A 21995-nucleotide genomic window follows, 5' to 3' on the forward strand; every position below is an offset into this window, starting at 1 on the left:
TGATCTCAGGAACTACAAAAGCTAGAAAGTTAAAATTAAGCATACAGACTCCAGACACATAGACGCAGCGCAAGTTTGTCGATTCATGTTGCCACGCCCACTCTAACGCCCACAAACCGCCAAAAACTGCCACGCCCACACTTTTGAAAGATGTTTTGATATTTTTTAATTTTTGTATTGGTCTTGTAAATTTCTATCGATTTGCCAAAAAACTTTTTGCCACGCCCACAAACCGCCCAAAGCTGCTACGCCCACACTTTTGAAAAATGTTTTGATATTTTTTCATTTTTGTATTAGTCTTGTAAATTTCTATCGATTTGCCAAAAAACTTTCTGCCACGACCACTAAACCGCCTACAAACCACCAAAAACTGTGTTTAAGACTCTCCTTCTCCCTTCCACTAGCTGAGTAACGGGTATCAGATAGTCGGGGAACTCGACTATAGCGTTCTCTCTTGTTTCTTTTGGAGAATTTCTCCATAAAATATATTGATATTTTTGTCGGTACATCTTTACAATGTCTGCCGAAACCACAAATTCCCATTTTCTCCATTTAATAATAATGTCATAAATATATTTTTGAACTCGTGGCCCAACCCACATTATGTCGTTCAAACTTTTGTTATTCGTAGTTTTTGCTGAAGCATCAAAAACTACTCTCAATTTGGTCGTAAGGCTTGAATCTTTAATCACTGCCTGGTGCGGTAAAAAATATTTGCCTTCATCACTCACTTCAATCATGTGTCCTAAATCCATGTATTCATTCATGAATTTAGTGTAGTCAACCTTAAGTTTTTCATTTCTTTTTAGTTTTTTTTCCAGATTCATGTAACAAGCTATCGCTTGTTTCTTTCAATCTCCTAAGGTGACATCCTCCTTGAATGGAATTGACACAATGTATCGCCCATCTGAATCTTTTTTTGTTGTTTTGATAAATTTATTTTCTCAGATTTCAGACTCGATATAATCTTTTTCTTCTTCTTCCACTTCCCAGTAGCGAGCTAAATATTTTATTTCTATTTTTGTGGCTACAATGGTTTTTTTTCCTTTGGATTTTTTACATCCGGAAACTATCCACCCGAAATCAGTTTTTTGCCCAAGAAGACCATCTATTTTTATAACTCCATTTTGCAGAATGTGAGTATATACGTCTGCTCCAATGATTAGATCAATACGACCCGGTTTATTAAAATCGGGGTCGGCTAATTTAAAGTTCTTCCATTTTTTCTGATCAACATTAATTGTGTTGACTGGAAGTGCCTTCATAAGCTTTGCGAGAATAAGTGCTTCAATTTCTAAATTTTTCGGAGAATTTCTTATCGAAATAACCGCTTTGTGATTGGAGATGCACGTTCCTGTGGAAGATACTCCACTTATTTCAGTATGAGACCGAAATTTTTAAATTTTAGAATCTGTGCAGACCCTTCTGAAATGATTGTGCTTTGAGAGCCACTATCAATCAATGCTGTTAATTGTTCAAAGCCTCCATACCTCGACTTTACTTGAATCAAGGCCGTGGCCAACAAGGCTGGACCTGTTGTTCTACACGTATTCACTTTTTCTGGATTATGACCTGCAAAGTGAAGTAAAGTGTGGTGAGGTTTACGACAAGTCGAACAAAGCTGCTCGCTTATACATTTTTTACCAAACGGATGCCTCAGACATCTTAGACAAATCCCATTTTTTCTTACCCAGTCAGACCGTTCTGCTGGATTCATTATTTTAAATTTATGGCATTGAATTAAATAATGCCCTGGTAGTTTGCAATATGGACAATTGTCACTATAATTTTTATTCTTGTTATTATTAATCATTTTCTTTACAGGTTTTACTTCTTGTGAAAATGATGATATAGAATTGAGCCTTTGCTCTAAAAAGTCCATGACATCAGAAAGTGCCTTTAATTTTATGATATAAATTGACTCTTTAATCGTGTCAATAAATGTCTTTATTTGCTTATTGGATTCCAAATTTAAATTTGGCATATCCATAAGCCAATTCATATGATCTGAGAATATGTTTCTTTTATTCTCATACCGCTTGGTTAAAAATTCCCAAGTGGCTTCATAATTTTCTTCAGAGCCGAGCAGTAAATGAGTAACGACATTTCTGGCTTCTCCTTTTAATGCTGACTTTAGATAATTAAATTTGAGAGAAGGACTGAGATCCTCTCTCACATGTATGAGCTCTGTAAAGAGTTCATTAAAAAGATCCCATTCTTTGGAATCACCAAAGAAAGTGGGTATCTGTATTTTAGGCAGGGTTGGTAACTCCTCCGCCTTAACAACAGTCGACATTTCAGCTTTATTTATTGTGCCACTGAGTCGACTATTAATGGCTGTTAGAATATTTTGTTTGTCAAATTAAAGTTCGCTAATTTCTTTTTCAGATAGCGAATTCTCAAAATGACTATTAACCTGTTCGATCAGGTTATCTATTTTATGCCATAAAAATTGAATTTTTTTTTTCCTTATTTTAAGAAAATCTGGACTACTGTCTATTAGTTTAGACGTATCTTCTAGATATACTCGAAATTGGCCAACATTAATTCGGAATAATACTTTAAAAGCGTTGTCCTTTCTGTTTTGTGCTATACCCTCTTTTTCAGTGTGACCACCCATTTCAAGGTTTAATGTAGGGTGGGTGGTTTGATTTAGGGACAGTGTTTGATTTAGGGACAGTGTTTTCTAACGACTCGCCCTTAATTTTTTCATTTTTATTTTTAATTTTTTCTAACACCATCATTATTAAATCATACTGCTTCGTGTTTAAATATTCATGATCGACAACGCCGATCTTCAATAAATTGCTAAGATTAGCAATGAAACATTTTTGAAGCTCATTTAAATTTAGAATTTCTACATCTGTTAATGTTGGTTTCACTTCTAACTTTCTAATTTCCAAAATAATTTCGGACTGCTTCTTAAGGAATTAAATAGTTTTTTCTGACATCATTTTGAAATTTTTTTTTTTTTTTTATATAGATGGGCTTGATTTGATTGTAAGTTCTTAATATATATAGTACGTGTGTATGTATTGTATATGTATTTATATATATATGTGTGTTTGTATAAACAGAAAATTCTTGTTTTGACTAAGCTGATGTCGTCGTTGTTGCTGCTGCTGTTGTTGTTGCTGCTGTTGCTACTGCTGTTGCTGCTTCTGCTGCTGCTGTTGTTGCTGCTTCTGCTGCTGGTAGAGGCTCCTTTGAATTTGACTTCCTTCTCTTCTTTAAGGCTCCGTGGACGTCGATGTTTAAAGATGATTTTTTTTTTGTTCTGTTTTTGGCACGTTTTATTTTTTATTATTATTATTGAGAAATTAACGCATAATTAAAATTATGCGGAATTTTGGATTAGCTATAGCAGCTGAGGGCCTTAAGCTAAGTTATATACATTTTTTTTTTTGGGTTTGGTTATATTATATGTACAAGTGAGGTTCATATTTTACGGTTAATAACTATGTAGTAGTTTTTTAAAGCTAATTTATTTATGTGTAGTGTTGATATTTATGGATATGATTTTTTATTTTTATTTTTGCTTATATAGTATGGTAAAGTTTTGTATTTTTTAAGAATTGTATTGTTTCAAATGAGGTGATTTCTCTAATTGTTTGTTTCAAGAGGTTCGATCTGTTTTGCTGAAGGTCAGGGCAGTCGAGTAATATATGTTGTAATGTTATGTTGGTGTTGCAGGTTGTGCAGATTGGTGGTGGAGTTTTATTGAGTATGTGGCTGTGAGTAAGATTGGTGTGTCCTAGTCTTATTCTTGTGAATTTTATTGAGTCTGATCGTAAGATATTTTTCGTCGGAGCGCTGTCGTGGCTAATATTTTTGTAGTGGATTGAGGAGTTGTTAAAAATTGAAGTTTTAAAGGTTTCAGTGTTTAGTTTGATGTGTTCCTAGATGTCTGATGTGTTAAAGTTTATTTGGGTAATCAAAGGGAAATTATGTGCGTTTTTTGCTGTTTCGTCCGCGAGCTCGTTTCCTGGAATCCCGCAGTGTCCCGGGACCCATAGAATTAAGATTGTATTTCTCTTATATTTGTTTAGGATATTTCTGATGGAGGTGGTGTAGTAGTTTTGGCTTTTTATGTTTTCAATTTCTTTTAGGGCTGATAGGGAATCTGTGCAGATTGCAAATTTTCCTCGTTGTTTGCTGGCGTGGTTGCATGCTGTCAGAATTGCTGATATTTCGGCTGTATATATGGAGGAGTACTGTGGGAGTATATGGTGGTAAATAATTTCTGTTTCCGTTGTTACGCTATATGAGACTCCGCTAGCTGACTTGGATCCATCTGTGTAAAGAAAGTGTCTGCCTGCTAGTGTGTTTTTTAATTCATTGAAATTTTGTTGGTATATTAATGGTGCCGTTTCTGCTTTGGATGAGGTGTGTAGTGAGGTGTTAGTGCTTGTATTACTGCACAGCCAGTGTGGGGTTTTTTCTTTCCTGCTTGTTTTGGGGGATACATCAATATTTACTTTTTTTAATTGTTCTATTGTGTTGTGTAGTGAAGACGGGACTTTTGGTATTCTTTTGGAATTTTTTATTTTGTTGTAAATTTTTTCAATTGGTGAGAACTTGGAGTTGATTATGATTTTGATGTTTTTTTGTGTTGCATATGTTGTTCTATGTTCTATTGGCAGTATGTTAGCTTCATGCAATAGGTTGTTTATTGGGGTGGTACGAAAGGCATTGAAGGCGATTCTTATTGCTGAGTGGTAAATCGTTCTTAGTTTGCTCAGGGTTGATTTTGGGGCATTTCCATAAATGTGTACGCCGTAGTCTATTTTGGACATAATAATTGATTTGACCACATATATTATTGTTTTTGTGTTGCAGCAGAATTTTTTGTTTGCTAGACATTTAATGACGTCTAGTCTTTTAGCTAGTTCTAAAGTAAGATTTTCTATGTGTTTGTTCCATCTGTAGTTTCTGTCTATTGTTATTCCTAGTATTTTGATGGACGTAACATTTTGTATGGGTTTATCGTTGGTATGCAGTGTGAAGTGGCAGGTTCTTTTCCTACAAACGTGCAGATGTTTGCATTTGTTGGTAGAGAGGGATGCACCCGAGTAGTTGCACCATTGATTTATGTCGTTGAGAAGTGCGTCTAGGTTGAGGTTGTTTTGTTTTTTTCCAAGATTGTAAATTATTGTGAAGTCGTCGGCGTAAGCAGTGAAATCCAATTGTTTGTGCGCAGCTAGTATTTTGTTTAATTGGTTGAATGCTATTGCGAATAATATCACAGATAAGGGGGATCCTTGCGGTATTCCATTGTGTAGTGGTTGGGGGTTTGAGTAGGATTTGTTGGAAAGGACTGTTTTTTTCTATTGGTGAGGAAGTTTGTTATGTAGTTGGAGATCCTTGGGCCTATTTTCCAGGCTACGAGTTCGTCAATGATGCTGTGGATGCCTACTCTGTCAAACGCTTTGGCGAAATCTAGTGAGATGATAGACGCGTGGCTTTTCTTTGATAGGGATGCAGTTATCTGATAATCTAGCGTAGCTAGTGAATCGGAAACCGATTTTCCCTTTCTGAATCCCATTTGCCGGTTATCTAGAAGCTTGCTATTTGAAGCTAGCCACCATAGCCGTTTTGCTATTATTTTATCAAGGACTTTGGATATGCATGGATTGAGTGAAATGGGTCGGTAGGAGTTAATGTTGGTTTTGTCCGTGTTCGGTTTGGGTATATGTAGGTATGACGCTGCTTACTTTAAGTTGCTGAGGTATGTATGAGCTTAGGATGTTGTTCAAAAGTTTTAGTCAGTGTTTGAAAAGCTGCAGTCGAATTAGCAGAAGTCGCAATTTTTTTGCTTTTCACTGCTTCTGCTGCGAGCGATATCAGAAAGCGAACAATTGCTTCTGCTTCTGCTTCTGAAAAATCAGAAGTCGCAGTCAAAGCATAAGTAAAAATCCCGCAGCGACGAATATCAAAAATTAGCAGCAGTCGCCGTTTTTCGTTTTTTCGCTTTCTGCTTTGCTGTTGCTTTTCATCGTAGACGTTCGTCGCTGCTGCAGCTACCGACGACTTTCGGAAGTCGTCGGCAGTCGCAGCAGCATAAGTCGGTGCCTTCGACTGTTTGCTGCTTTTGATTTTCGTTGCTATTGCTGCTGACCAACAGTCGCAGCAGCATAAGTCGGTGCCTTCGACTGTTTGCTGCTTTTGATTTTTGCTGCCGAGCAGCATAAGGCGACAGACGCATGAGGCGACAAATTCATTCAGTAGCCGCGACTTTTATTTAATTACGAATGACTAAATTTTTTGGAAATTACTTATAGCGTACTTCTTGTACTTTTTTATTTTTTTGACTTTCTTTTTGTATAATGCTTATAAAATAATACAACTAATCAATTTTAAAAAAATTATAGAAACAAAATTAGCAAAAATAAAAACATAATAGTATATGAATTTTGAAAAATGATACATAAATAAATTTTCATTGCTTTCTGTTATAACTATTATTTTACTTATTTTATAAACCACTAAGAGTAAGTTCATCGTTTTCAAAAAGTGACAAAGTATCAATGGCCATGTCCAAAAAGGTGGGATTTAATTTGACTAGCAATATGTTCTCAAGAACATCCTGGCTTAATCGATTGCGGTAGTCGGTAAGCACCAGCCTCAGAGTGGAGAATGCTCGTTCAATCGACACCTGTTATAAAATAAGAAACTATCTAAGAAGGAACCTAAATTATTTATGCCATTTTTATTTACCTGAGTTGGCGGTACGGCATAACAAACGTTACTAACTGCGTATAACTCCTGGTCAGTATACTGCTTTCCTTTCCAGTAAGATAGCACGTCTATGTCAAATCTTTGATATGCCAGTTGTAGATTTTCAATTTTTGTGTACACGTCTATTGAACTATTTACTTTTGATTGAACGCCTTGCGATAAATAGGCCTCTAACATTTCGTCTTCCTCGTCATAAAAGAAGTTGTCTATTTGATTGAAGCTAGAGTTGGGAGTTGAACACATATTGCCAGTAGGGTTCAGACTATATAGTCTGTCCCAAATTGATTTTAAATGATTTATTGCGTCGGTTTTTTGTTGCGGAGACAATATATGTTGAAAGCGGGGATCCAAAAACAAGCATGAAACAACAAATTTATTATTTAACAATGTTTTTGTTCGTGTTTCTATTGAATTTAAAATTTTATTTCCAATAGTTTTTGTTAAATTGTGACTTGAATCATTGACTATTTTTTCGGTCAATATTTTTAGTTTAAGCCATTGTGCGTAAAAATTACTATAATGTAGTTGCTCCTCTTGGAATCTTTGTATAGATTTTTGCAAGGGACTAAAAACATTACAATATGTTTCAATAAAATCCCAAAACGAGGCATCTACATCAAAATTCTCTTCATCCGTTCTGTTTTTAAGTGACTCAATTTTATTTAAAATATCTTTCGCTTCCAACAAGTTTTTTAGCATTATGTACGTGGATCCCCATCTTGTTAAACAGTCTAATTGTGGCACTTTTAATTTTTTAAGCTCAAATATTTCGCGGTATCCATTCGATGGTTTTCTAATATATTTAGTCATACTCCTACAATTAAGTAGGTATTTAATTATGTCCAATGATTTATTTACATCGAGGGCAACCAGCTGTGCTGTGTGTGCAGCACAACGACAAACTTCAATATTTCCTATTAAAACTTTGGGAATTTTTTCTATTAAGTCTATTTTATCCAAATAATCGTCGTTGGTGCACTCGTAATCGTTCTCTTCATTATTTTGTTCAGACACAAATGACAAAATATTAGTTGCCTTAAGCATATTTGCCCCGTTGTCAGAAGTAATAGATACGATTTGATTTAAATTTATATTATATTTATTAAGCACTTTGATCACTTCGGCTTTTGGCTCCACTTGATCCTGCACCTTTCAACTCAATCATTCCTAATATTATAGATTTTATTTGAGCCGAATTTATATACTGTGCACTTATTCCAAAAATATTTCTGGACATACGCGTTGCACTGTCTATTTTCAAAGATAATAACGTGTTTTTAAGTTCAGCTGTTATATGTGTTCTTATATTATTTGCCACTATTTCCAATGTATTTTTACAGTTTACTGCGTTTAATTTCATCATTTTTATACCCGTTACTCGTAGAGTAAAAGGGTATACTAGATTCGTTGAAAAGTATGTAACAGGCAGAAGGAAGCGTTTCCGACCATATAAAGTATATATATTCTTGATCAGGATCAGTAGCCGAGTCGATCTGGCCATGTCCGTCTGTCCGTCCGTCTGTCTGTCCGTCTGTCCGTCTGTCCGTCTGTCCGTCTGTCCGTCTGTCCGTATGAACGTCGAGATCTCAGGAAGTACACAAGCTAGAAAGTTGAGATTAAGTATACAGACTCCAGGGACATAGACGCAGCGCAAGTTTGTCGATTCAGGTTGCCACGCCCACTCTTACGCCCACAAACCGCCCAAAACTGCCACGCCCACATTTTTGAAAAATGTTTTAATATTTTTTCATTTTTGTATTGGTCTTGTAAATTTCTATCGATTTGCAAAAAAACTTTTTGCCACGCCCACTCTAACGCCCACAAACCGCCCAAAGCTGCCACGCCCACACTTTTGAAAAATGTTTTGATATTTTTTCATTTTTGTATTGGTCTTGTAAATTTCTATCGATTTGCAAAAAAACTTTTTGCCACGCCCACTCTAACGCCCACAAACCGCCCAAAGCTGCCACGCCCACACTTTTGAAAAATGTTTTGATATTTTTTCATTTTTGTATTGGTGTTGTAAATTTCTATCTATTTGCCAAAAAACTTTTGGCCACGCCCACTCTAACGCCCACAAACCGCCCCAAGCTGCCACGCCCACACTTTTGAAAAATGTTTTGATATTTTTTCAGTTTTGTATTAGTCTTGTAAATTTCTATCTATTTGCCAAAAAACTTTTGGCCACGCCCACTCTAACGCCCACAAACCGCCAAAAACTGTCCTTCGCACTTACACTAGCTGAGTAACGGGTATCATATAGTCGGGGAACTCGACTATAGCGTTCTCTCTTGTTTCTTCTGCTGTTTTTAGACCTTCACAAATTGGATCAAGTATGTTTCTCATATTCTGTGAATTTAGATCATTGAAGGGAATGCTATCTTCGGTTACCAATCCTATATATGATCTTATTAGTTGTTTTTTATTTACTTCAATTTTTATTTTTTTTTTCTTATTATTTTAGAAGAAGAACTTGTTGATGAAGTTTCAAGATTTTCTAAACTAATGACATTAACATCAATTTCGTGTTGTTTTTGTAAATGTGCTGTTAAATTTGAAATTCTGTTATTTTTTAGAGAGTTTTTACATATATTACATACAGCTAAGCCCTCGACTGCCTTATTTTCAAAATATTTCCAAACTTCACTTGGTGCCATGGCTAGCAGAAATATGCAAGTGAGCGTACGTGTCAATCAAGCAGCAAACGTTTTACAAGTAAAATTAATATGAGGAAATAAACGCTGCGACGGCAGCGGTCGCTGCGGATGACTTCCAAAATTTGTCGCCTCATGCGTCTGTCGCCTTATGCTGCTGCTCGGCAGCAAAAATCAGAAGCAGCAAACAGTCGAAAGCACCGACTTACGCTGCTGCGACTGTTGGTCAGCAGCAATAGCAACGAAAATCAAAAGCAGCAAACAGTCGAAGGCACCGACTTATGCTGCTGCGACTGCCGACGACTTCCGAAAGTCGTCGGTAGCTGCAGCAGCGACGAACGTCTACGATGAAAAGCAACAGCAAAGCAGAAAGGGAAAAAACGAAAAACGGCAACTGCTGCTGATTTTTGATATTCGTCGCTGCGGGATTTTTACTTATGCTTTGACTGCGACTTCTGATTTTTCAGAAGCAGAAGCAAAATCATGTGAAATGAAACTTACGGCAGTTTTTTAAACGCTGGTTTTAGTAGTCTTTTATGTAGGTTTGTGGATAGGTTCTTAAGCATAGGATAGCTTATACGGTCTCGGCCTGGAGTTTTTCCTTTGAGTTGGTTAAGTGCAGCAATAAGTTCTGTAAGAGATATGTCCTGTTCGATGCTAAGCGCTGTAGGGGATGGGAAGTGTGTGTGAGGGATTGGATTTGCTTTCCTTTGTATGAATGCTGTGTGGAAGTTGCTGTCAAGCGATGCTTTAGACCAGTGGGTGCATAGGTTGTTGGCTATTTCATTTTTGTCCATAATGCTTTGTGTTGTGTCATTGGGATCGATAAGGCAGTGGATGTGGTGCCTAGTTTTCAGGCCGCAGAAATGGTTTATTTTAGTCCAAATTTCTCCAATGGGTGAACTTGGGCTAATATCGGTTGTAAAGCTTTCCATTGCTAATTTTTTTCTTATTTTTATTTCTCTTTTGAGTTTGGCGTTGGCTTTTTTGTAGGCTAATACGGTTGTCATATTAGTGTTTCTGTTGAGATTTTTCCATGCTATTTGCTTTTCATTTCTTAATTGTTGGAGGGTTTGGTCCCACCATGGAACGTTCCACTGTCTTTTAGACTGGTGTGAATGGATTCATTGGCGGATTGAATTATTATTCTTGTAATAATAGCGAGTTCTTTATTAACATTGGAGCTTGGGGGCTTTTCATTAGACAGCTTATCCGCAATTTCCTGGAATAGGGGCCAGTTTGCTTTCTTAAGGTTAAATCTTGGTCTTTCGATTGGGTTGTTCATGTTGTGTTCTTCGAATAGGTCTATGTAAATTGGATAATGGTCGCTGCCTGAAAGCGAGCTGTCCGTATACCATTTTGAGTTCAGGCTAATAGGGGGTGATGCCATGGAAAGGTCTATGTGTGTGAATGTATGATGTGTGGTAAAGTGGGTTACTGAGCTGTTGTTAAGTGTAACGAGTGAGTTTTGGTTGATAAATTTAAATAATGCGTTTCCTCTTTGGTTGTTGGTTTGTGAGCTAGAGGGCTGCATAACACCGGCAAATGAGACATTCGTGTTGAAACGAACGAAGTGAATTCGGCGCGTTTGCAAATGAACGAAGTGAAGTCGGCAACGCGCGCCTACTTCAATTCATTCAATTCAAACGGCACATTCTGAAACGAATGAAGTGAAGACCGAGTAAAGTGAATGGGTGATTCGAATGTCTTGTCTGCGTATGTGTGTGTGTGTGTGAGTTTCAATAAAAGATGCTAAATTCGTGTTTTAATATTATTGTTTATTATTACTTAACTTATAATACATTATATTCTTATCTTATAAATATATATATATTTTTTCTTTAATTTTCAATGTGATTGTGTAAAAACATAATTTTATTAATATTTTCCGAGTTAAGCGAAATGGCAGATAAACGATGCGTCGCCTGACGTTAGCTATATAAACGATTTTATTATTTTGTTTTTACTATTCTTTTTTAAATATTTATATTTGACAACACCATTTATATATTCGTATTAGACAAATGCTACAATATTATTAAATAAGACGCACACGCACATAATAATACACAAACACAGAAAACTTAGACTTACCTCCGCGCTGTCCGAACTCATTTTACACAATGACAACATAAAGTATTCAGAGTACTCTGAATTTCTATTGAAAATTCATTGTCTTCATGTAGTTTTCGCGCGCATTCATTGACTTCATTTCGCTCGGGTGCCCAAAACTCCGAACGCATACGAAGTGAACGCAAAGAGATCGCGACAACTGAATGGTATGTATTCTGAATACATACTAAAACGAATGAGTACTCTAAATGCAAACAAAGAGAATGGTGTTATGCAGCCCTCTATTGTGAGCCCCAGCTCCTATGCCAGCTATTAAAATCTCCCTTTATTAGTAGGGGTCGTTGTAAGTTGTCGTATATATTTCTGAGGTTTTGTATTGTAAAAGGTTTGTTGGGTGGGATGTAAGATGATGCTATGGTGAACTTGAATTTGGAATGAATTGTTACTGTTATTGTGTCAAAGTCAAAGGCGCTGACTTGTATATTTTGATGTTGTAATGAGTTATGGACGAGGAGAGCAACTCCTCCAAAACTGTTTGTGGCTGTGTTTTCGTGATAGATAGTGTAGTTAATTGGAATAGGTATGTTTTGAGTAGAGTGTAAGTGTGTTTCTTGTATGGATTGGGTTGTGTTTTTTTATAATAATTTGGAATTAGTTATAATTTTTAATGTAACCGTTCATGTTCCACTGTATTACTTTTAGCATTTTTTTAAATTGGGATTTTAATTAATTAGGGAAATGGAGACAATTTACCTGTTTTAATGTATAATTGCATTATATTTTTTTTGTATTTATTTTATTTTTGTTTGTATTAGATACTGTCGCTGTCGCTGTTAGGAAGTGGGGTTTGGTTCCTATTGTTATACCCGTTACTCGTAGAGTAAAATGGTATACTAGATTCGTTGAAAAGTATGTAACAGGCAGAAGGAAGCGTTTCCGACCATATAAAGTATATATTTTCTTGATCAGGATCAATAGCCGAGTCGATTTGGCCATGTCCGTCTGTCCGTCCGTCTGTCCGTCCGTTTGTCCGTCTGTCTGTCCGTATGAACGTCGAGATCTCAGGAACTACAAAAGCTAGAAAGTTGAGATTAAACATACAGACTCCAGGGACATAGACGCAGCGCAAGTTTGTCGAATCATGCTGCCACGCCCACTCTAACGCCCACAAACCGCCCAAAACTGCCATGCCCACACTTTTGAAAATTTTTGTAATATTTTTTCATTTTTGTATTGGTGTTATAAATTTCTATCGACTTGTCAAAAAACTTTTTGCCACGCCCATTCTAACGCCCACAAACCGCCCAAAGCTGCCACGCCCACACTTTTGCAAAATTATGTGAAATTTTTTCATTTTAGTATTGGTGTAAATTTCTACCGATTTGCAAAAAAACTTTTTGCCACGCCCACGCTAACGCCCACAAACCGCCAAAAACTGTCAGTGTTGAAATTTCTTCTTCGCTCATCCACTAGCTGAGTAACGGGTATCAGATAGTCGGGGAACTCGACTATAGCGTTCTCTCTGGTTTTTTTGTTGTTTTTGTTCAGTTTTTTCTTTAGATTTAAGGGGCTTGGCGAGAGTGTTTTGTTTGTTGGTGTAGATTCTTAGTTTTAGGTTTTCTTGTATTGAGGAGTTCAGTTCTGATGTAGATGCAGTGATCGGGGTGGTGTCCATGAGTGTGTCGAGGTCATCATATGTTGTTGTGTTTCTAGATGGGGGTTTAGCGGCTGCAGAGGTGGAGTCAGTTTTTTTTCCGTTCTGAAGTGAGTTGGGTAAGACGATGGGTAGTTCGGAGATTGGCGTGGCTTCTTTTATTGTTTTTTCGGTTGTTATGGTTGAGTATAGAGTAGGTTGGTGGGTATGTCGTGAGTAGTAAATCATTAGGGCCTTTTTGTGGTCGACTTTTTCGAGTGTTTTTATAGATGTTAGTTTCTTTTGTTTTATAAAGGGCATGTTTTTTCTAATGGGCTATGCTTGTTGTCAGGGATATCGTATTTGCAGTTTACGCAAAATTTAGTTTTGGTGCATATTTCGTCTGTTGTTGTGTGTTGTTCTGCGGAGCAGTTGATGCATATTTTGTTTGATGAGCAAGCAGTTGTAGGATGTACAAATCTTAGGCAGTTTCGGCATCTGAGTGGAAGAGGAATATATGGGCGTACATTCACTCTCTCGTATCCAATCATCAGTGTCTCTGGAAGCGTTAGTGATGCAAAGGTGATAATGATGAGGCCAGTTTCTTTAGGTTCGTTGTTTTCAATTTTTTTAATTTTCCGTATTTCTGTCACGTTTTGGGGTTTTAGTTCATTTACAATTGTTTCGTCGTCGATGTTACGGAGATCATTGGAGTATATAACTCCTTTGGAGAAGTTGAGGGTCTTGTGCTCACTTACTTCTACGGGGAAGTTGTGAAAGTTGACCATTTTTAGAAGTTTTTGTGTTTGTAGGGTATCTTTAGTTTTGATTAGCATCGATCCTTCTTTTGTGACCTTGGCTGTTTCCACTTCACCGTTGCATGCGTAGTCAATAACTTTTTTCCTTAAGAATGGGCTTACATTTTTAAATGTTTCATTGTCTGTTATTTTTATGATTATGAATTTGGGTCCAGTGTCGGATGATTTAAATAATCTATTTATATCGGGAGGAATTGTTGTTGTTGTTTATTGGGCACTAGCCCTTTTTGCTTTGTCTCTTTTTTTTGTTTCTCTTTTTATGTCGTTTGTTTGTCCAAAAAAAAAAATTTTATTATATGGTTAGTGTTGTTGTTGGTTTTTAACTGATAAGGCGAATAGGTCCGCTGTTAATTAGTCGCACGTCTTTACTTCTCGAAGCTTGGAGTGGTACTGTGGCACGTTTTATTATTTTTGTAGTCCAGTCAGATTTTTTGTTTTTTAGCCATTTATTTCGGCACTTATGCTCTTTTGGCATATACACTGCACTCTATTTATGAGCTGATTTAATGCTATTAGAGCATTTATAAGGCACTGTTTTCAGGCACTTTTTATTTAATTTATGTTCTTTTGGCATATACACTGCACTCTCTTTATGAGCTGATTTAATGCTATTAGAGCATTTATAAGGCACTTTTGATATGCACTTTTTTTTTTTAATTTCACAATTGCTGATGTATGGCCTCAAGCACGCCTTACCACAATTTATAATGGTACACAAAGCAACATTTAGCTATAGACTATAAGGTGCTTGTTTTATTTAAAACATAGAAGATTCTTTTGTATCTTTTTGCTTTTTATATTTATACTCTGTTCCTTACCATATAGGGGGAAACAAGAGTTAATTATTTTTGCTACCTTTAGTTGCAAGATTAGCTTAGCAATGCTTAAAGGAGCTGGCCTTTCTCTGAGTCCCTTACCATATAGGGGGAAACTGCAGAGTCGATTTAAGGCTCGATTGACCAAATGTAAAATCCCAAATGAGAAGAATTTACTCGTTGAGTTTTTGTAAGAAACTCATTTTATTTGGAAATATCTTCGGTTTAAATAGGTGACATGAGAATCGCATCTTAAAGTAAATGGCCTACGCAGAGGCCTAAGTAAATAGTCCCTTATCGAGGTCCCACGCTCCGGCACATCTGCCTATCTTGAGCGGCGAGGACCTTATCTGTGGTCTCCCACTAAGGGACTATTTTAGGAGGCGGGGAACGATCTCAAGTGACTGACTCATGTAGTGTGCACTTAGATTACATGTTTTTGAGCACTGCACCCATGTCGCCTTAGATAACAAAATCCTAAATATAAATTATCGCTCTCGATTCATTTACATAAGATATGAACGGAGCCCAAAATTGTAAGTCTTTAAATATATTCGTGTTCATGTGTGAACAGCGAGTCAAATTTATAAAACTGTTTCGGATCCTGCGCGAGCTATAACGGTTTAAATAGTTTATCTAACTCTTAGCATTAAGCATGGTAAGGTTCATCAGAGCATTTTAATATTTAGAAGGGATAGACTGAGAACCGTCTTTTTTTTGGGGGACTACATAGTGCCAGGTATATATATATTTGAATCACCTAGAACTACCAATTGTTCCCTATCATAAAGTCTTTTCGAAACGGATTGGATATAGGAGGGTCAAAAGTAGCTCAGGGTATATTAATGTCACTTAGAACAACCAGTAACCTAACAGTAATTAGGACTCCACTTCCCCGCCTGGAGGGACGATCATGCCTGTATACTGTGTACATACCGGGGAAAACTTCAGAGTTACGTATCTCCGGTTCTAAACAAGGTTTCCACGGACCTTTTTTTCCTATTTTTAATCATAGCTTCGAACTCTTTCACCACCATACTATCCGGCCAAAAATCACCAGAAAATATGGTCAAAAATATTATAGGCTTTTGTTTCGTTTTGTCTTGTCAAACATCAGATGACGAGAAACGATCGCTAACAATGCGATAGCTGCCGATCTTGGCAACATTTGAGGATTCGCAGCGATTGACAGCTGTTCAGTTGTGGAGTCCTGTTGATCAGTTGCCAGTGGCTGCAGAGTGTTTCCCTTAGGCACCCTACCATAAGAAGCGTTCTTGCGCTTTGTATATTCTTCTAATAGCACGGAAAGGAGATTATCAGCACGACGAAAATTATCTCTAGCTACGCTAAAAATGCTGATCAGTCCTTTAAAGCCGCCATTGTTTTGGTGAAAAAGCCTTTTATCATTACCTAATAACTTATTACTAATGCCGTCTTTAGGGACTTAGGGTCCGCTTGAAAAATAAATTATTTTGATTTGATTCTACAATATTAATTTGCGCTTAAACAATAAAGTGCTTAACAGCATTGATTGAAACGATATCCTGTCAGGCTGGAATTACAAATAAATCATTCAAAAATTCAGACCTATGAAGTAGTGTTAAGTAAATATACTAAACTTTCTTTCAAGGTATCACTAGTCAAAGGAAACTACCCACAACATTTTATAAAATTATGGGAAAAGTATGATAACGAAAAGGGATCTGAGAACGACCATCCGCGACTTTTTGGAGACAATCAACTTTTTGTCATCCTAGAACTGAAGTTTGCAGGAAGTGACATGGCGAATTTTCCATTTTTAAATTCAGAACAATCATATTACGCTTTACTACAGGTAACTCCCATATATATTTTTAAAATATAATATTTAATTTAATAACTTTATTTATAGATTATTCTAGCGCTTGCTGTTGGTGAAGAAGAGTATCAATTTGAGCACAGGGATCTTCATTTGGGAAACATATTGATTGAATACACCAATAAGAAGCACATAATTTTTACATTAAAAAACACTCATTTAACTGTGCTTTCAAAAGGAGTGAACATGACTATTATTGACTATACTCTTTCAAGAATAACCATTGATAGCTGCTGCTATTTTAATGACCTCTCAAGTGATGAGGAACTTTTTCAGGCAACAGGAGATTATCAATACGATGTTTATCGACTGATGCGGAATGAATTGAAGTAAGTAAACCCATCAAAACTCACAGTTTTTCTTTAGATATCCTTATTTAAAAATGGAACAAGAGAGAACGCTATAGTCGAGTTCCCCGACTATCTGATACCCGTGCGAAGAAGAAATTTCAGCACTGACAGTTTTTGGCGGTTTGTGGGCGTTAGAGTGGGCGTGGCAAAAAGTTTTTTGGGAAATTGATAGAAATTTACAAGACTAATACAAAAATGAAAAAATATCAAAACATTTTTCAAAAGTGTGGGCGTGGCAGCTTTGGGCGGTTTGTGGGCGTTAGAGTGGGCGTGGCTCACAAATTTCTGGGATACCGATAGAAATGGGCAAAACCAATAGAGAAATGAAAAAATATCACCACATTTTTCAAAACTGTGGGCGTGGCAGCTTTGAGCGGTTTGTGGGCGTTAGAGGAGGCGTAGCAAAAAAATTTTTGGGATACCGATAGAAATGGGCAAAACAAATAGAGAAATGAAAAAATATCACAACATTTTTCAAAACTGTGGGCGTCGTAGCTCTGGGCGGTTTGTGGGCTTTAGAGTGGGCGTGGCAAATACATTTTTGGCACACCGATAGAAATTTACAAGACTAATACAAAAATGAAAAAATATCCAAACCCTTTTCAAAAGTGTGGGCGTGGCCGTTTTAGGCGGTTTGTGGGCGTTAGAGTGGGCGTGGCAACATGAATCGACAAACTTGCGCTGCGTCTATTTCCCTGGAGTCTGTATACTTAATCTCAACTTTCTAGCTTTTGTAGTTCCTGAGATCTCGACGTTCATACGGACAGACGGACAGACAGACGGACGGACAGACGGACATGGCCAGATCGAACCGGCTACTGATCCTGATCAAGAATATATATACTTTATATGGTCGGAAACGCTTCCTTCTGCCTGTTACATACTTTTCAACGAATCTAGTATACCCTTTAACTCTACGAGTCTGAGAGCGTGCCCTATCTACATCCATTTTTTCTTCCTTATTTGTATGTGAATCGGGGACTCTTCTGTAACGCGCCACAGTTCTGTGTTGGCTATTCTGTTTGGCCAGAATACCCCACATATGACTCTCAGGCATTTGTTGCTGAAAGCCTGTAGCTTCTGCGTTATTTTCTTCGTGGCGAGCCATGTCTCACTTCCGTATAGCAGTATGGATTTCACACACGCATTGTAGATCCTGAGCTTTGTTCGTCGGCTGATTTGTCGGTCTCTCCATATGCGGTATAATCTCCCAAATGCTGAGCGGGCTTTGCCAAGACGGCTGGAGACATCATCATCCACTTCACCACTGTTGGATATGATGGTGCCAAGGTATGGGAAACTGGTAATGAACTCGATTGGGTTCCCATTTATGTTGATGTTTCCTTGGCTGGATTGGTTGAAGCGCATAGCTTTGGTTTTCGCTATGTTTATCTCGAGCTCTACGCTGCTGGCTATCCTGACGAGGTCGTCACTTTTCCTTCCATTGTATGTCGTCGAGTCTGTGCGATATGAGACAGATGTCGTCTGCGTAGTCCAAGTCCTCAAGAGAATACTTCGCTCATTAACTCGTCGACTGCGATGTTGAAGAGGAGTGGTGACAGCGGGCATCCTTGCCGAATTCCGGTGTTTGTCTGGAAAGGTGCACTAGTTTTTCCATTGTGCAGTACCACCAGGTTGGCATCGTCATACATCGATTTGATGATGGCGATGAGATTTGCAGGTACTCCTTTTCTTGCAAGTGCTCGCCATATTGCTGCTCTTTCAACTGAGTCGAATGCCTTCTTGAAGTCGATGAACAGGAGGTAAAGCGGGACTCTCCATTCCACAGCTTGCTCGGTTATTATGCGTAGTGTATTTGCCTGGTCTACGCAACTCCTGTGTGGTCTGAAGCCTGCCTGTTCGTCTCGGATTGATGGCTCAATTTTTTCCTGGAGGCGTTCGTTCAGAAGTGTAGCTTAGATCTTGTAGCTGGTGTTGAGCAGTTGTTGCAGTCACTAAGGTCGCCTTTTTTGGGAAGCTTCACAATGATTCCGCTTTTCCAGGAGGCTGGCACCGTCTCGCCTTCCCATATGCGTGAGAAATGTGGATGCAATATTTCAGCCATCAGTTGGGTGTCAACTTGAAGCAATTCGGCTGGTATGTTGTCTTCGCCAGCTGCCCGGTTGTGCTTCAGCTTCTTTATTGTATTCACGATTTCTCTTACATTCGGGGGTGCAGAGGGTATCCTGCTACTCCCACTTGGCGGCACAACACTCCTGTAGTCTATGGCCACGTTTGGTGATGTGGTGTGGCTAATTCCCATGAAGTGTTGTCGCTATCTTCGGATTTGTGCGTCATTATTGGATAGGAGGTTACCTTCTAGATCTCTGACTGGTTTGTTCTGTTTGTGATGGGTTCCTGTGAACCGTGCAATCTGCTGGTATAGCGGGCGCATGTTGTTCTCGCCGTTTGCTCGTTCTGCGTCTGCCGCAAGTCTGTCCAGCTGTGCTCTTTTGTCCTTTCTGGCCGACCTTTTCACCGCTCTGCATAGTCCGTGATACTCCTCACGGTACTGTGTGAGCTGGTCCGCCAAATGCTTCAGGTGGTTCCTCCTTCTAATCAGGTCCCAGGTCCCTTCAGATATCCAGTTCGATCTTCCGCGTTGTTGCAGGCCGAGTATTTCCTCCGCCGTGGTCCTTAGTTGCCTGCAGGTGTGCTCCCATGGGTGGTCTTCTAGGGGGATCAGCTGTTCTCGCAGCGTGGACGTCATTCTCGTCCTCAGAGTAGAGTCGCTAAGAGGTGCAGGTTCAGAGGTGGCGCTCGCCGGTGTTGACTGTTGCCAGTGTTCCTTGAGTGGTTGCGGTTGAGCTTTATTGAAAGTTCTCCATTGGTTGCGCGTATTACCACTTGGAGATGTCCAGGAGTATTTGTGGACATCTTTGTGTGGGAATATTGTGCCGCCGATGACCAGTTGGAATAGCTGGCAGAGTTCCACTAATCTCTCTCCATTATCGTTGCGAGTCCCAGTTCCATGCTGGCCCATGACAGATCTTAGTCCGGTGTTGTTGGGGCCAATTTTTGCATTGAAGTCACCCATGAGGATGTTAATGTCACCTTGCCGTAGCTTGTTGAGGGTTGCTGTAAGGGCAGTGTATCGTCGTCCTTGGTGTCGTCGTTTGCGTCTTCCGTCGGGGCATAGCATTGAGTAATGTTTATGTATCTAGCTCTACAACTGAACCTGGCGTTCATGATTCTATCAGAAATGGGTTCCCTGGAAACTAGTGCCTTCTTTATGCGCTTGGACACGAAAATTCCCACTCCATATCTGCTGCCGTCACTGTTGCCACTGTGTAGGACTAGATTGCTATCTGATGTTGTTGTTTCCTTACTGCCAGCCCACCTCATCTCGCTGATTCCAGCTATTGCAATGTGGAGTTTTTCCATCTCCGCCTCGAACGGTGCTAACTTAGATGGTTCTCTTAAAGTTCTAACGTTCCATTGTCCAATTCGTGTCCGTTTTGATATGCCTATAGTCGTTATCGAATTTGGGGAGCCGTTTATGTTTAAATTTCTCGTATTAGTTTCAGTAATCGTTGTAAGTTTTTCGACCGATCTGGTGATTGGCCAGATGCGGCTTATCCCAGTGGTGGGGCTGCCACCTGTCGCCATGGCATTGGCGTCTACGGTGTTGTTATGTTATTCGTAGAAAAGCGAACAGTCTGGTAACGCGCTCGCCCTGCTGGGTGTTGTTGCTGTTCGCAGAAAAACACAGGGTGCGCTTGGTACTATGTGGGTGCCCTCGTTTTTTTCTCCTATGTAGTGAGGATGGGGGTGGGGCGTTGCCGAAGTTGCCGAAAATTGTTGTAATAGTCATTTATTATGTGGAAGAATACTTTCTAAAAGTTAGAAAAGCATTTCAGAGAGGAAGTTCTTTTATGGCCGCATGGCCATGGGGTTGGGTTTGAACCCACGACCCCGTGGTTAGCAGGTAGTTGCGCTATCCACTACACCACGAGGCCCCCAACACACATTACATCATTTAATCGACAGCTCAGCTGAACGGTCGGAATGGACATCGACGACCCTCTAACTGTTAAACAAGATTAGACGTTCAAATTGTAAATTATATGTATATACCATTTGGAAAACATTTGGAAACAAACTTGCGCTGCGTCGCAACTTTCAAGTTTTTAGAGTTTCTGAAATCGATTCGTTCATTTTACTGGCCAACGAGCGGACAAACGGACATGTCCAGATTGACTCAGCTTATGATATTAAACAATATATATATTTTATATGGTCTGAAACGCTTTCTTTTACCTGAATCTACTTTTCAACGAATCTAGTTTACCCTTTTACTCTTCGAGTAACGGGTATAAAAAATTATTACTCTACGAGTAAATGGTATAAATTACATGAGGTCAAAATTTGTTCAGTTGCAGAATTAGGTGTATGTTCTCGGTATTGAATATCAGTTCAAACGGCCATAGGCTCTAGTCCGGGATCCACTGGCATAGGCGTGTTCCTATCAATTCAGACTGCAAAATGCAGAGCGACAATAAACGAGTATCAAATAACCAGTCCAGCGGGCGCAAAATAGGGGAACTATTACTCCTGGGTAGGAACTCTTAGCCCATAGAACCTATTATGGGAGTAGACAAGAGGAAGCTCTAGTCCAGTATAAAAGACCACCACAGAAAGAAAATACAAACTCGGGAGAAGACAGTCTCGAGAATAGAGGGTCGTGGAAAGACAGCCTAGAGAGATAGAGATTCCGTGTCCAAAGGCTGACTACCGATCTCGGGTCCAAGGTGGGACACAGAAATTTCGTTCTCAAGACAAATAGAAGATTTTGAGTCTAAAGCTTCCGACAACGCAGCCAATGTGATCAACACCGTGAAACTAATAGGCCACAAGGTCGAGTGCAACACACACATAAGTTCAATGCCATAGTGCTAGTGTTTCCCACGATGCTGAAACTAGAAATGACTTACAAGCGATCAGTGCACCGGCGTCGTGACCATCAGCATCCAGCATTCCACATTGACAATAAGTCTAAGACGTCAAAATCTGGCATTTTTAAATGCCAGACAAACAAAATAATGGCAACACAATA

General features: G+C 38.7%; 1 protein-coding gene across 5 annotated transcripts in view; it reads left to right on the forward strand.

Moving 5' to 3' along the window:
• Positions 1 to 21995, forward strand: part of LOC120457831 (serine/threonine-protein kinase haspin homolog) — an 83525-nt gene that overhangs the window by 24085 nt on the left and 37445 nt on the right. For all 5 annotated transcript variants that reach the window (XR_005617091.2, XR_005617092.2, XR_005617093.1 and 2 more), the window contains 2 exons: positions 16362 to 16565; positions 16623 to 16918. Coding sequence is in view for 2 of the 5 variants with exons in the window: in XM_039645328.1 (XP_039501262.1) it covers positions 16362 to 16565; positions 16623 to 16918 (500 nt within the window). In the remaining 3 variants the exon portion in view is untranslated. The remainder of the gene's footprint in view (positions 1 to 16361; positions 16566 to 16622; positions 16919 to 21995) is intronic.

The sequence above is a fragment of the Drosophila santomea genome, unplaced genomic scaffold (genome assembly GCF_016746245.2).
Source record: "Drosophila santomea strain STO CAGO 1482 unplaced genomic scaffold, Prin_Dsan_1.1 Segkk81_quiver_pilon_ctg2_scaf, whole genome shotgun sequence".
Taxonomy (NCBI): Eukaryota; Metazoa; Arthropoda; class Insecta; order Diptera; family Drosophilidae; genus Drosophila; species Drosophila santomea.